At 39.5% G+C, this 16,152-nt stretch overlaps 2 protein-coding genes across 3 annotated transcripts in view; one reads left to right on the plus strand and one right to left on the minus strand.

The window, feature by feature from the left end:
* Positions 1 to 821: 821 nt before the first annotated feature.
* Positions 822 to 13,693, plus strand: spata2l (spermatogenesis associated 2-like). The gene is made up of 3 exons (XM_078544549.1): positions 822 to 945; positions 11,597 to 11,906; positions 12,232 to 13,693. Exons 2-3 carry the CDS (start codon positions 11,598 to 11,600, stop codon positions 13,273 to 13,275), a joined length of 1,353 nt encoding a protein of 450 aa, XP_078400675.1. The 5' UTR covers positions 822 to 945; position 11,597; the 3' UTR covers positions 13,276 to 13,693.
* Positions 13,694 to 14,825: 1,132 nt separating this feature from the next.
* cdk10 (cyclin dependent kinase 10) overlaps positions 14,826 to 16,152 on the minus strand; it is a 53,213-nt gene continuing 51,886 nt past the window's right edge. For both annotated transcript variants that reach the window (XM_078544551.1, XM_078544550.1), the window contains exon 14: positions 14,826 to 15,636. The gene's annotated coding sequence lies outside the window, so the exon portion shown is untranslated. The remainder of the gene's footprint in view (positions 15,637 to 16,152) is intronic.

The raw sequence follows: 16,152 nt of genomic DNA on the forward strand, positions 1-16,152 counted from the left end.
TTCTTAATTAGCACATTTTCTTAGATAAGATCACCACCTTCAACACCTCTTTGATCCTTTTGTCTGTGACATCTTTTGATTATCTGCTCCTATCACCGCTTGCTTGTCCCCACAACCACCACCCCCCAACTTATCTCTGCACCCCCCCCCTCCCCACCTTAAACCAGCTTATATTTCATCCCTCTCCTAACTTTACTCAGTTCTGCTGAAGGGTCATGAGGACTCGAAACGTCAGCTCTTTTCTTCTCCGCCGATGCTGCCAGACCTGCTGAGTTTTTCCATGTAATTGTGTTTTTGTTTTAAAATACTTTATTGGCTGACCTGAGGTCATCATGAAAGATGCTATGAAAATGGAAGTTCTTTCCTTTGGCATTTTGAACAAATCGATTAGAGAATGTGGAAGTTATCAGAACATGCGTAGTTGAAGTGAATAGCACAGATTGCCTTTTGAAGGGAAGCTGGCTAAGGACATGAGGGACAGAGGCATAGAAGGGTATACGTATAGGGCTGGTGGAGGCTCATGTGGAACATAGACCGAATGGCCTGTTTCTGTAAATTGCATGTAGCCTGTATCTGTCATCTGCGTGGGTGGGTTGTTAACTACAATCTCACTTTTTAAAAGGACTACACACATAAATGAAAATGCTTGAAGAGTCGTGGACCAAATGATTTTGGCAGTCACTGCTGATCAGTGACGCCGAGCAGTATGACAGCATTCAACCAAAGAGCGCTTCCAGCAAGGACAGAGCTGAATGTCAATCATTCCCTTCCACCAGTCAGTGTCTGGAGGTCGGACTTGTCTGTTTCACATCACATGCTGACGGGAAGTGAGAATTTCAGCCGTCTCTCTCTCTCTGCTGGTGTACGCATTGCGCTGGCTGGAAAGTAAAATTGTTGTTTTGCGGTCTCACCCCGGAGATCAAACATTTCAGCGGCGATTTGCAGGTGAGTCCGGCCACTCAGCAAATTGGGCAGAAAGTTCTGATCGATACCAAATTTTCCAAATATGTATTTAGAGAATGTTTGAATTGGTTGACATTGCTCCTCGGTTCAGCTATTGCTTAAAATTCGCCCGAGTTTCTAAAAGGGAAATTTTTAAAAATCAGGAAGTGGTGGGGAGGGGGGGATTTTTTGGCAGATTTGAACTGGAATGAGATCAGCTGCATCGCTGGGGGCAGGGGAGTTCTCTCTCTCTTTTTCTGCTTCGCTCTCCTGACCTTTTCTAACCAGGTCCGGGGATGGTTCCCATTAACCTGTGAGGGTTGGTTTGTAAAACCCGTGCCGAGGTTCACAGCAGAGTGAGACTGGAATTAAGGCCATGTAACCTCACCCTATTACCCCTACATAAAGAGCATTTACCCGGCAGTTGTCTGAGAGCAGTAACGAGACACTGCAAAGTGAAACTTGGGCCACTTTGTGTTGCTTCCGGCTGCAGAATTGCCTCCGCCCACAGCACAGAAGAGCTCTTCTACATGGGTGTCTTGGCATGGAGTTGGCAAACCATTCTGTTAGTTTCCACCTAGCGTGAAGCAAGTTTGTTGCTATAGTATTGTTTCCCCCCCCCCCCGGAAAGAGCTAAGAAAATGCCTTGGGTAACCCACATTTTCTTACCCGTGAACATGTTCCCTCGGCCATGGCACAGAGACGGGGACAAGGGTTTCGCATTGTTGGAAACTAGTCTCAACGCTCAGGTCTGTGGTTACTGATCCATTTCAAAATGGGTCCTTTAACCAAAACAGTTTGAGAGCCACAGTTCAGTAGTCGCACGGGACTTGATTTTGGAGTTAATCTGTCCCTTGTTGGTGCACTGCAAAAATCACTTTAATTGGCACAAAAGCAATGACATAATTGTATCATTATACTAAATATTCTTGGGAAGCAACATCATGATTTTTTTTTTCTAGTTTAGTGGTCAGTATAGTTTTTTTAAAAAATGACTTGGTCCATAGCAATTTATGTGAAGCATTTCCTTTTCAAAAATAGCACTTCTTTAAAAAACGAATTTACCTGACCTGACACTGGCATTTCAAATGTTTTACTCTGGAAAATCAGTCTGTCAAGGGCATTGGAAACCATAGCGCTATTTAGGAAATTGATGAAAGTTAAAGAAAAATGCTGCGTTTTAAAACTTTGAAAAGTAGTTATTGTATTTCAAATGTGCTTGCATCAAACTAGCCAAAAGTAGTTTTTCTGTATGTTTACAGAATTGCCATCCGAAAAGGGGTTAGCTTTTGTTTCCAAATCCGAAAGTGGAGAACAGAAGATTGGGTGGCCAGAACTTCTGCCTGGTTCCCACCAGAAATGTATCTGCCTATTTGTTTTGGACAGGAATGTAATGGAGCATGCAGATATGAGCATTTTCATATTTTTGATATTTGTGCAGAAGTTTGCAAAAAATTTTGCCCATGAAAGGCCGGTATAAAGAGCACAACAAATTTAAAGCAACAATTTTAATTCTTTTTGTAAATTAAGGCAGTATTAAATTAATAATTTATGTAATGACTGAAGAAACAAAACCTCAAACGTAATGATCACTTGCTACCTGAGACACATACAACTTGTGGAGGGTAAAACAGATCAGTATGTTGAATGCATGGCTCAGAGTGATGTGGGAGATGGGGTTTTGATTCATTGGGCACTTGCACCGGTACTCTGGTACGAAGGTATTGATGCACTGAGACAAGCTCCTCTTAAACCATGCTTGGATCATTATCCTGTTGAACCAGATAATAAGGGCTGTTGTGGATAGGGCTTTAAGCTAAAACAGATTGCACCATTCATGGCTCCTCAGATACTGAAGCAGTCGGTATCCAAATAGAGCAAGACCTGGATAATATCCAGGCTTGGGCTGATGAGTGGCAAGTAATGTTCATGCCACACAAGTGCCAGGCAATGACCATTTCCAACAAGAGAAAATCTAACCTTTGACATTTAATGGCATTACCATCGCAGAATCCCCCACTTTTAACATCCTGGGGGTTACCATTGACCAGAAACTGATCTGGACTTCCCATATAAATACTGTGATTACAAGAGCAGGTCAGAGGCCAGGAATCCTGTGGTGAGTAACTTGCCTCCTGACTCCCCAAAGCCTGTCCACCATCTACAAGGTACAAGGCAGGAGTGTGATGGAATACTCTCCACTTGCCTGGATGAGTGCAGCTCCCACAACACTCCAGAAGCTTGACACCATCCAGGACCAAGTAGCCCGCTTGATGGGCACCACATCCACAAACATTCACTCCTTCCACCACTGACGCACAGTAGCATCAGTGTGTACCATCTACAAGATGCACTGCAGGAATTCACCAAGTTTCCTTAGACAGTACCCTCCAAACTCACGACTGCTACCATCGAGAAGGACAAAGCCAGCTGCCAGATGGGAACACCACTACCTGGAAGTTTCCTTCCAAGCCACTCACCATCCTGACTTGGAAATATATCGCTGTTCCTTCACTATCGCTGGATCAGAATCCTGGAACTCCCTTCCTAACAGCACTGTGGGTGTACCTACACCATGTGTCCGCAGTGGTTCAAGAAGGCAGCTCAACACCACCTTCTCAAGGGCAATTAGGGATGGGCAATAAATACTGGGCTAGCCAGCGATACTCTCACCCCATGAATGAATTTAAATAAAATCTTGTAGCGAAGAGTGAGCATAATATGATAGAATTAAGTGTGAGAGATGTACTTAAGTCTGAAACTAGATCATTAAATTTAAAGCCGAGTTGCCTAAGGGAGTTTGGGAAATAAAATTAAAATATAAGATGGTAGATAACTAATGGTAAACATTTAAAGAAATATTTCATAATTTTCAATGAGTATATATATGAATAGTTGAGAAACAGAAATTTCATAAAGTGACCAGTCTGTGGCTAACTAAAGAGTTTAAAAATAGTATTCATGATCCTGGACCAGACTCCCAATTCTTTGGTATGATTCAGTTAGGGACCAGTAACTTTTTGTTTAAAGTAGACAAAGCTTGAGATCCCAGGTTATTTGCTAGAATAAAGCCACAAGATTCCGTGATTTTTGAACAAACAAAAAAAAACTTTACTCCACAGTCAGAAAAGTAAAACCATTTACAATATCTATCTTATACTCTAATATTCAGAATCAACATGAGGTACATGAATACAAAATTGGCCCAGTGGCAGGAAACAAAGGGTAATTGTTGACTGGTGTTTTTGTGACTGAAAGGCTGTTTCCAGTGGGGTTTTGCAATGCTCAGGATTAGGTCCCCTGCTTTTTGTTGTACATATTAATGATTTGGACACAATTGTGGGGGGAATGATCAAGAGGTTTGCAGACAACACAAAAATTGGCCTCTTTATTGATAAGTGAGGAGGATAGCTGTGGGCTGCAGGAAGATATCAATGGATTGGTGAGGTGGGAAGAAAAGCAGCAAATGGAAGTCAACCCAGAAAAGTGTGAGGTGATGCATTTGGGGAGGTCAAACAAGGCAAAAGAATACACAATAAATGGGAGGATATGGAGGTGTAGTTGAAGTGTGGGGCCTTTGAGTGAATGTCCTCAGACCCCTGAAGGTAGTAGGACAGGTCAATAAGCTGGTTAAGAAGGCATATGGAATCCTTTCATTTATTAGCTGAGGTATAGAATATAAGAACAGGGAGGTTATGCTGGAATTATACAAATTGTTAGTTAGGCTACAACTTGAGTACTCTGCAGTTCTGGTCACCTCATTACAAAAAGGATGTAATTGCATTAGAGAGGGTACAAAAGAGACTTATAGGGATGTTGCCAGGACTGGAAAATTGCAGCTTTGAGGAAAGATTGGATAGGCTGGGATTGTTCTCCTTGGAACAGAGGAGGCTGAGGGGAGATTTGATTGAGATGTACAAAATTTTGAGGGGCCTGGAGAGAATGGATGGCAAGGGCCTAATTACTTTGGCAGTGGTCAGTGACTAGAGGGCATAGATTTAAAGTGGCTGCTCGAAGGATTAGTGGGGAGATGAGGAAACATTTTTTCACATGGAGGGTGGTGGGCATCTGGAACTCACTACCTGAAAGGGTGGTAGAGGCAGAAAATATCATTTAAAAGGTGCCTGGATGTGCACCTGAAGTGCCGTAACCTGCAGGACTATGGACCAAATGCTGGAAAGTGGGATAGGCTGGGTTGCTCATTTATTCAGCTCGTGAAGACATGACGGGCCAAGTGGCTTAGAGGGTCCTGCCCTTGTTACTAGGCAGGATCAAATGTAATAACTATTGGAACATCCTGTACCCTGAATGTTATAATCCCCACAGGTGCTAGCTCACAAAACACACAGGGACCAAAACAAAATTGATTTCATGACATATTAGAGATTAAAAGGAAAGGTTTATGATGCCAAGGAAAGTATTAAGCCTGAGGATTGGGAAAATTTTAGGACCAAGCAAAAGATGACCAGAAAGTAGAATGGGGGGCAGGCATAGAAGAACAACACAAGAAATATAAGAGGGTACAAGGAATTCTTTTTTTTGATTTAAGAACTTCTAAAAGTTTGTAAGAAGGAAATGAGTAATGAAAGTAAACATGGATCCCTTAGAGGTTGATTGGGGAGGAATTATAATAGAGAATAAGAAAATGGCAGAGATGGTAAATATGTAACGCATCCAAGTTTTCTGATGATACAAAGTTAAATGGGAAAGTAAACTATGAGGAGGACACAGTGTGTCCGAAGGAATATGAACAAGTTTAGCGAGTGGGCAAGATGGTAGCAGATGGAGTTTAATGTGGGGAAATGAGGGAATTCATTTTGGTAGGAAGAACAAAAATACTTTTTTTAAAGGCACAAGACGAGTAAATGTTGGTGTTTAGAGGGTTTTGGTGCCCTTGTACATGAAACATAACATTAACATGCAGGTACAGCAAATGATTAGGAAGGCAAATTGTATGTAGCCTTTATTGCAAGGAGATTGGAATATGAGAGCAAAGTTGTCTTGCTGCAACTGTAAGGAGTTTTGCTGAGATCATACCTGGAATACTCTTTACAGTTTTGACCCCATGTCTAAGAAAGGGTATCCTTTCCTTAGGGGGTGCAACAAAGGTGCAGTGGATTGATTCCTGGGATATGGTATAATTAAGTTTTTTAGATTGTTATAACTTGGGACTATAGCTTTACATGTAGGGTAAATGAAGAGGGTCATGTGACTTGTCCTGGAGTCTGCCTGACAGTAAGCCTGGGTTGTTTAATTGTTAGGGACCTAGGCTAAAATTGTTTTTTTGAGAGGGAGGTGCAAGGTATTTACGCTTGGGCACAATGACAGCGGTTTTCAAGTTTACAAGGAGTAGAGCCTAAGTTTCCTGAAATCCCAGAAAGGTGTTATAAATATTAAGTTGTAAATATCCCTTTATTTGTAAGATGAAAGGAAGTTGGGATCAAAAATAACTGATTAACTTTGTGTCTAAGTTCACAGAATCACAGTGCAGAAGAGACCCTTCGGCCCATCAAGTCTGCACCGACACGTGAGAAACACCTGACCTACCTACCTAATCCCATTTACCAGCACTTGGCCCATAGCCTTGAATGTTATGACATGCCTAGTGCTCATCCAGGTACTTTTTAAAGGATGTGAGGCAACCTGTCTCCACCACCCTCCCAGGCAGTGCATTCCAGACTGTCACCACCCTCTGGGTTTAAAAAAAAGTTTTTCCTCACATCCCCCCTAAACCTCCTGCCCCTCACCTTGAACTTATGCCCCCTTGTGACTGATCCTTTAACTAAGGGGAACAGTTGCTCCCTGCCCATGCCCCTCATAATCTTGTACACCTTGATCAGGTCGCCCCTCAGTCTTCTCTGCTCCAACGAAAACAACCCAAGTCTATCCAACCTCTCTTCATAACTTAAATGTTTCATCCCAGGCAACATCCTGGTGAATCTCCTCTGCATCCACTCTAGTGCAAACACATCGTTCCTATAATGTGGCGACCAGAACTGCACACAGTACTCCAGCTGTGGCCTCACCAAGGTTCTATACAACTCCAACATGACCTCCTTACTTTTGTAATCTGTGCCTCGATTGATAAAGGCAAGTGTCCCATATGCCTTTTTCACCACCCCACTAAAGTGCCCCTCCGCCTTCAGAGATCTATGGACATACACGCCAAGGTCCCTTTGTTCCTCAGAACTTCCTAGTGCCATGCCGTTCATTGAATACTTGTCAAATTACTCCTTCCAAAGTGTATCACCTCACACTTTTCAGGGTTAAATTCCATCTGCCACTTATCTGCCCATTTGACCATCCCATCTATATCTTCCTGTAGCCCAAGACACTCAACCTCACTGTTAACCACCCGGCCAATCTTTGTGTCATCCGCAAACTTATTAATCCTACCCCCCACATAGTCATCTATGTCATTTATATAAATGAAAAATAATAGGGGACCGAGCACAGATCCCTGTGGTATGCCACGGGACACTGGCTTCCAGTCACTAAAGCATCCTTCTGTCATCACCCTCTGCCTCCTGCAACTAAGTCAATTTTGAATCCACCTTATCAAATTACCCTGTATCCCATGTGTATTTGCCTTCTTTATAAGTCTCCCATGTGGGACCCTGTCAAAGGCTTTGCTGAAATCCATATAAACTACATCAACTGCGCTACCCTCATCTACACACCTGGTCACCTCCTCAAAAAATTCAATCAAATTTGTTAGGCATGACCTCCCTCTGACAAAGCCATGCTGACTATCCCTGATCAAAACTTGCCTCTCCAAGTGGAGATAGATACTCTCCTTCAGAACTTTCTCCAATAGTTTCCCTACTACTGACGTGAGACTCACTGGCCTGTCGTGATGTTAATGTGCTTCCTGTTGCCTTGGGAAGGAGATAGAGGAAGCCATTTTGAGATGAGGTTACAGGCATCCCTAAAAGTCAAAACTATCAAAGACAGCAAGCAGTTGCAGTTTTGACTTGTGTGGTCTGCAGTCAACTGTGAGGTAGAGAACAGGAGATGGAATCAACCAGGGCCTGTACCTGAAGCAGAGAATATACTGACTCTGTTGTTCACCACTCAGAAAGTGGCTGGGAGCTCACGCTCAGATTGAACACTGAGCTTGCGAGGAGTTAAGAGGCTGGAGTTAAGAGGCGGAAGATTTACCTAGCTTGAAGTTAAAGGAAGAAATCTACAGTATAACCCTTACAGAGGGAGAGAGTTCTGAAATTAGAAGTCACCCGACTGGTAAAGTAAAAAAGAAACAACCCATGGAATGCTGGGAGCAACTGTGAACTGTTTTATTTCTACAGTTTAAAATATAAGTGCTGACAAAAGAAAATAGTGTTTAGTCAATGGTACGTCTTTTAATACAGTAAAAGTTTTAAACTGTGAAAACTTGATGTATCATTCTTTCTGCTAAAAAGTGTGAATCGCTTTTTTTTAAAAAAAGTTATAGGTTTCTACGGAGATAATAACAGATGAGAGGGTTGTCCCATTAGGAGAGATTGAGTAGAATAGCCCTATACTCTCTGGAGTTTAGAATGAGAGAACTTGACAGGATAGAAGGCTGAGTAGATGTTTCCTCTGGCTGAAGAGTCTAGAACTAGGAGGCACGGTCTCAGGATAAGGGGTTGGCCATTAAGAAATGAGATACATAGATAATAGATGATTAGTTTTGTGAAAAAACATGATGGCCGTAGTTGCCAAATTGTGATGACGATAGAAATAAAACAATCAATTTGTAACATGGTTATACACAATAATTAAAATAAAAATACAGGATAAAATATTAGGATTGCACAATTATGAACGTTTTGAGTATACAAATATGTTGCAAAACGCAGGTCTCCTTAATTTACAGAATAAAAATGAAGGGTCTACTGCTAGATTCAAGTCCATGGATCATCTGTTGTCAGGCGGAGTGAATAAATTCTCAATTATTTTTTACTATTTATGAGTTTTATAAAATAGGGTATTGGGCTGTCTTGTAGTTTATTGGTTCTATATTTTATTTGCGGAATGGTGTCTTGGCTCCTTAATTCAATCACATACTTACTTTTGTGTTGTTGTGTCGAGAGATAGTGGCAATGGAAAGTGGGATTCAAAAATTTTCTGGCCATTGAGGAAAAAGGAAGATTTGCATTTATATAGTGCTTTTCATGACCACTGGATGTCTCGAAGCGCTTTACTTCCAATGAAATATTTTTCGAAGTGTAGTCACTGTTGTAACGTAGTAGATGCAGCAGGTAATTTGTGCTCAGCAAACTCCCACAAACAGCATTGTGATAATGATAGTATAATCTTATGTAGTATTGGTTGAGGAATGAATATTGGTCAAGACACAGGGGATGACTCCCCCACTCTTCTTCAAAATTGTGCTATGGAATGTTTTACATCAACCCAAGTAGGTAGGTGGGGCCTTGGTTTAATGTCTAATTCGAAAGATGAGAAATTACTTCAAATGGTTGTAAATCTTTTTCAGAGGACTTTGAATGCTCTCATTGAGTATATTCAAGTGTCACGGACAGAATGTATGGGCTGTTTTACTGTCCATTATCAGTATGTTTTGTATGGAAAGAGGTGTATCTTTTCTTGCCCTTGGAGTGTGTATTCCAATGAAATTATTCAGCAGCAAGCTTTTGTGAGTTTAAAATAAAGTTTATTTAGTCTCGCACACTTAGCCCGAATAAACGCAGGGTCTCTTGATCAGTTTCATGCGCACACGAAAAGATTGGATACAGATAAAAATGGTGTACGTTTACAGATTACAGTTAATTCTGTCTCTGATTTACAATCTCTGGGTCTCCCAAGGGGCAGGCCTTTGGTTTATTGAATGGATTTAAGGATTTAAAGTTGAAGCGAGGGTCTTGAAAGCCAAGTTCACAGCAGTCTGAGGATTCTTGTAGTCAAATATCCAGGAGGTTGGTTCTCAGGCAAATTTTGCAAGTGCTTTGGCTGCTTGATGATTTGCAACTTGTTTTGAGTCTGGTTTCAGACTGGCTGATGACTGATGGATCTGCTGGGTCCTGGGGTATTAAAGGTGCAGTCTCTGAAAATAGTTCAACCTAGACTCCTGTTTCCCACCAAGTTGCCATATTTCTTGCTTCAATCACTTGACTGCTGGGTTAACACTTCTGAGGCCCACCCTATCTGGTTTGGATGGGGGAGGCCATCGTGATATAATGGGAAGTTGATAGTGGCCATTGAGTTTTGATCTTCCCTTTTGTCCAGCACAGAACGTGGAGACAGGCAATCTGGAAACTCCATAGTCTTTAGGTGTTGGCCCATCCTTAAACAACAAGATGTGTGACTCCACAGATGGGTGTGAGGTATCCTCACCTATATTCACATTTCATTAGGTATTCACCAGAGACTTGATACTGTCTGTAGTACAAATGCCAAAAGTCACATGATTTGGGGCAGCCATCTTAACAGCTTGTTTGTGTCCCTTTTTTTCATGCATTGACTGACAGATCATATGGCATGTCTGTACTGGGCATGACAAAGGTTAAGGTTAATAGACGCTTAGACTCTATGGGAAGCATGAGATATGGTGATTGGGTGGGAAAGTGGAGCTTAGGTTGAAGATCAGACATGATCTTATGGAATGGCACAGCAGGCGTGAGGAGCAACATGATTTATTCCTACTCTTGTTTTTGTACATATATCAGTCATTGTTATCAATATAACAGAGAAATTGACTTACTCTCTAAGAATTATGTATAATAGGATGATCTTCAAAGATGAGCTTTGTAAAGTGCCAGTGGTCATTTTGTCACAGTGTGCTGCAGCACCTAACTTGGAAGTAAATACAGTGCCATATGGCACATATTGCTTGGGCCTGCCAAGAAACCACCTCAGTGGCAGTTTTTCATATTTTAAGTGCTAAATGGAAAAGGGCATGATGAAATCACATGCCCAGCATCATACTGCCAGCACTTGTCATTAAGTCACCAGCCATATGTATTAGTCTGGCACACCTACTTGGAGATAACGCTAGGGAACTGGTTCATCCTTAAAGCTGTATTGCTAAAGTGCCAAAGCACTTGCAGAGCATTGAGTAACAAAATAAAGTCATATTGCCTGCTCTTGTTTGGGGTGGTAGAAGGTAGAATTCTGCATGCTCATTCAACAGGCCATCATGTAGAGTTAATCAAGAAAGTTCCTGTAAAGAGTTGAAAATGCTAACCTTTTCAGTTAGTTAATGAAAAAAATAACATACTTTATAAGACGAGATGTAACACATATAATAGATGTTATGCAATAGTACTGAAACAATTAAACAGGCGCTTGAAGCTGATATTTGTCGTTTATTGGTGTGCACCAACAAAACCATGAATTGTTTTGTAGCTAGATTAAGGGGGAGCTAATAGAAAAAGACTAAATTTGACATCTGCCTTTGTACTAAATAAAGTCTGCAAATGCATGTTGTGCCTCTGCTTTTGTAAATAAGAGGAAAATTAAGGTGTTCACATTAACGGTGCATTCTGAAGATTTTACTAATGCTTTTCTATCTTCCTGTTGGTTAACCTTGGCATTTGCCTTGTTTCAGACATATTTATCTTTCAGTACTATATGGAAATGATCAATGTAAATTAATCTATTGATCTAAATTCTATCCTAATAGATTAAATGGTATTGGATTTCTATCTTTCAGAATGAGCACTGGATTTAGAAGTATTTATGAACAATATAAAATGTTTAATGAAGATGGTCGTTCAGGACACAATGGAATCTGCCATGATAAAGAATTAAAAACACTAGTCAAACTGCAGTTAATAAAAAGTGCTGCAGAATTAGTCATCTTCCTAAGGGATGAACTGGTTGAAACCATTTCCAAGTCTCTGTACAACTCAGTGAATTACACAAGTACGTTAAAGTTGCTGATTGGGGCTTTTGAATTATTGGAGTTGGCTGCCCTCAACCTCTTTCAGTACCCATGGAGAAATGAGTTCAAAACAATAAAAGTAAGTTCTTTACTAAACATTCATAGTTACTTTGCCATTTATGTTGTCTTGCACAGAATATGTTGTGACATATTGAGATTGAAAAATGTGAAACATGTTGAACAAAAATTTAAAATTATTAATTGCATTGTGCTCCTCTTCATTCTCATGCTTTTGATTATAAACACATCATATGTGCTAACCCAATATCTGGATACTCTTCATTATTCATTAATTTCCAGTATGCACTGGGGTAAGGGGTGGGGCTGCCTTTCAATTGGGGTTCTATTCTAGAGAATACTATTTCTTTCTTCTCCAAAAATAAGTATCTTAATCTTCTTCTTAGACATTTTCAGGAGCTTACGTGCACTATCTGAAACCTGCAATCTGTAATGAAGACCTGGTAAGAATTTTTAAGAAAATGGGTTATAAACTGAAGGATAACCTCCAACTAGAAATTAAAGATCCACCACATTCTTTAGAATTGATCAGGCTGGCATTTGAATTCTTTGTTACAAGAATTGAATGTGAAATCTTGTTGGAAATAGTAGGAAAGCTGGAGAACTACAACATTTCGGTTGATGAGTTGCTTCGAGAAAGGAAATTGATGGAAAGCATTGACACTTGTGTAACTAAACTCAGAAAGTGCCTTCCTCCTGCTGATAGAAGCCAGAGAGGAAGCCAACTCAAAAAAACCGTTTCTAGCGGAGAAAATTTAGACGTGGATTTAAAAGTGATTTATAGCGAAAGGAATCAAGCTGGCTGCCCTTCACAGAGAGAATATGATGGAAATGCAATCCATTCATCACCATGGAGATTGAGGTCTCCTCCTGGTCACCAATACAAGGATGATGCTTATAGCAAACACATTACTGGAATCCCTAGTACGAATTGTGTTCATTTATTGACCCACCAGGACAGTAAATTTGAGGACTCCCAAGATCGGGCTAAAGACAGATGTGAGTTTAACTATGATATTAGTAATTCACATATAGATGGAGATATGAAAATGGTATTGTTGGAAGACACTGGTGCTAAAAACTACAAACAGCATTGCTGCCTTGCTAATGGTGAATCTGCTCACTTCTGTTGTGAAACGTGTCACACAGTGCACACCATTTTATGTGAAGCTATGAAACAGTGCAACGGTCATTCCCTTAGATTTTTTGATCCCGAAAATTCGACATGTCTGCAAAATGCTGAAGCTTCTCAGAGTGACTTAAAGCAACAATCATATGCAGACATATTAAAAACAGCTCCAAAGTGTGGGGTTTGTAGAGATTTATCTGCAACGTTTCGTTGTAAATGTGGCGCACACGTGTGTTGGCAGTGTGGTTATAAAAATTTTTTGTTGTGTAAGATATGTGGCGGTAAAATTTTAAAAATTTAAATCCTGATACTAAAACCCATCACTACTAGTTTGATATTCAATAGTTTAAATGAACATTGAGACATTTACAAACTGTATGCCTTGGGTTGGTAAAATTGTGGCTCTTTTTGTAAAAGCTATTAATGTAAATATTTAACACTATTTTTGCTTACATATGTATTGACATGTTTCTGCTTGTGACTTGGTTACGAACAGTTTGGTAACCAAGGATTATGTTAAATGCAGATCAAATGTTCTAGTTTCGAAACATGCACAGTGTTGCTGTCACTTTGATATGTTGGAAGCTGAGCAAAATTCTTGATCAATGTTTAAGGTCATGCACACAACTTTCAATTTTACACAACTTGTTTTTAAAGTTAACACTTGAATAGAAAATCTTGAATCTGTTGCTTGGAAAATAATAAAATCAATACTTACAGCTCTGGTTTCTACTTTGAAATCTTAATTCCAAATGTAAACACAGATAATGTTGACTGCAGATGGAGTGCAACACTCTTTTATATTGTACGTACAAGAAAGCAAAGTATGAGAATAGGGAAAAATATTTTTTGTGGTAAGTACAAGTTTGATTTTGGAGTTGAAAATTATTACCATTGGGCAAAAACTTCAATTCTGCAGATGAATTATTTTAAAACAGTTTAAGATAACTGTTATAAAGTTAAGGCAGAACAGATTATTTCTGTAAAAAGTGCCTAACTTCAATTGAGGATAAACTCCAGAATTTTAAATGTTCAAAAAAAAATCTCTGCATTGTTTTTGGCAGTGGTTTTTGAATATTTTGGCAGTCTGTTACATGGTAACTAAAATAACAGTTCTAAATCACCCAATTATTTCTCTCCCAATTTGCCTGGTGCAGATTTTCAAATTCCCGAGTTGTATTTGGCTCCTAACCTTCAAACTCTCAATATCATTTCTGATCTGGAGTAGTCATGCATCTTAAAGTGTACATCACCTAAAAGATGGGAAGATGTTCAAATTGAAAAATGTTCCAGACCATTTTGGGAGTAAATCTAATAAGCCACTTAAACAGTGAAGAAAGCAATAATTAAGTCTTTTGAAGAGCCAGAGCCCATCTGCTGTTAAAACTATTTTCTAACCTCCAGCCTCAATTATTCTAATGCTCTCCTGGCTGGCCTACCATTATCCACACCCTTTGTAAACTCTGCTGTCCGTATTGTAACTCCCACCAACTCTTATTCACCCATGCTGCCTGACCAATGCTCCTGTCTCCTGCTCAAGCAACATAGCAAATTTAAAATTTTCCTTGTATTCAAATCCCACCATGGTCTTGCCCTTCCCTGTATCTATCACTTTCAGCCCTACAATTCTCCAAGAACTCTGTTCAATCTCGTGCAACCCTGACTCACTCACTCCACCATTTGCAGCCATACCTTCAGCTGTCTCGGGCCAAAGCTCTGGAATTTCCAGCCCTAAACATCTCCATGCTCCTTCCTAAGGCTTTAATACCTCTTTGATCAAGTTTTTGATCACTTGTCCTAGTATCTCATGGTTTGGCGCAGTGTCTTGAATTTAAGAGCAGAAATACACTATTTAGGATTGTTGAGAACAATTACTTTATTGGGTTTTTGGCATAAGACTGGATCTGAGATATCTACAGCAGGTAATGTGTTAATACTAATAAACACCAAACAGAATAGGTTCCAGTAAGTTCAGATTTTGATACTGATGTAGATCTTAAATTATGATTATGGTGCATATTTTTAAGTCTGAGTTCAAAAAAATTACAGGAATCAGTAGATGAAGTTGATTTTGTAGAATAAAAAGACTTCAATATATTTCTGTCAGCATATAGCTTATTTATTATGGATCTTACCATGGCATTATATATACACAATATCTATGGCATAACATACAATCTCAATATTTAAGCTATTGACTCAATAAATTAACTAATGTAACAATGATCTTGTTTGAACAAAGTCAAAACAGCACAAAAATGTTTTGACAAAAGAGAAAGAGAACTCCAAAAAGGACCCACACCAGAAGACAGTATAGTGTTGCAAATGAATGTTAGCAAATTGTTCAGTTTCACAGACTGTTCCTTGATTTTGTCAGGCAAATGTGGCTCTATATGACAGTGACCATTTTAAAGTATTTTAAGAAGTCTGATGTTTTATTTTTGTTTTGTACCATTCTGTCATTGGACACAATCATATCAGTTTGATTAATTCAATAAATTTTTCCCCTTAGATCACTGCCAATCCTGAGCATTGTTTCAGCCAGAGTGTTGTCTTGTGCTAGGTATGTTTATTGTAACGCCCACTTCAAACCCATACGGCATGGGATAGAGCACATTAGGAAGAACACACTCTTCTTTGTCTCTCAATGCATAACAGGTAGCTGGAAAAAAAAGTTACAATATTTTGACAATTTACCTAGTTTTCCATATTAGGCTGTGATCACAGAATATAGTGGATTTCTTATTCGAATGTTGCAATGCTCTCATAGCCTAAGTTAGAAAATTCAAACTTTTAATTGTGCACGTTATTTTTTAAAATTACACCATCTATAACATGCACGAAAAAGATCTGCACAGAAGTTGACATAAAATTTAAAATGTGGATTAAGAATAGCAAAATTACAGTAAACGAAAACCCAGCCAAGATTTTTCATTTTCTTAATAAACAGAATAATTCAATGCAGGTTTCTTTACCATCTAGATCAGAAGCAAGGACAAATTCAACTTGTGCATACTATAGAACTGAGATGACCTTTCTTTTGACAACTGCAGTTTGGGATGTATATATTTTCTGATGGTTAATACTTAACAGTACAATTAATCAAGCAATTTATTTGAATGCTTTTGAACAATGAGGTTCTGATTGGTAAATACAATTGAGTTAGAGGGAAAAATAA

Source organism: Cetorhinus maximus, chromosome 6, assembly GCF_964194155.1.
Source record: "Cetorhinus maximus chromosome 6, sCetMax3.hap1.1, whole genome shotgun sequence".
NCBI lineage: Eukaryota > Metazoa > Chordata > Chondrichthyes > Lamniformes > Cetorhinidae > Cetorhinus > Cetorhinus maximus.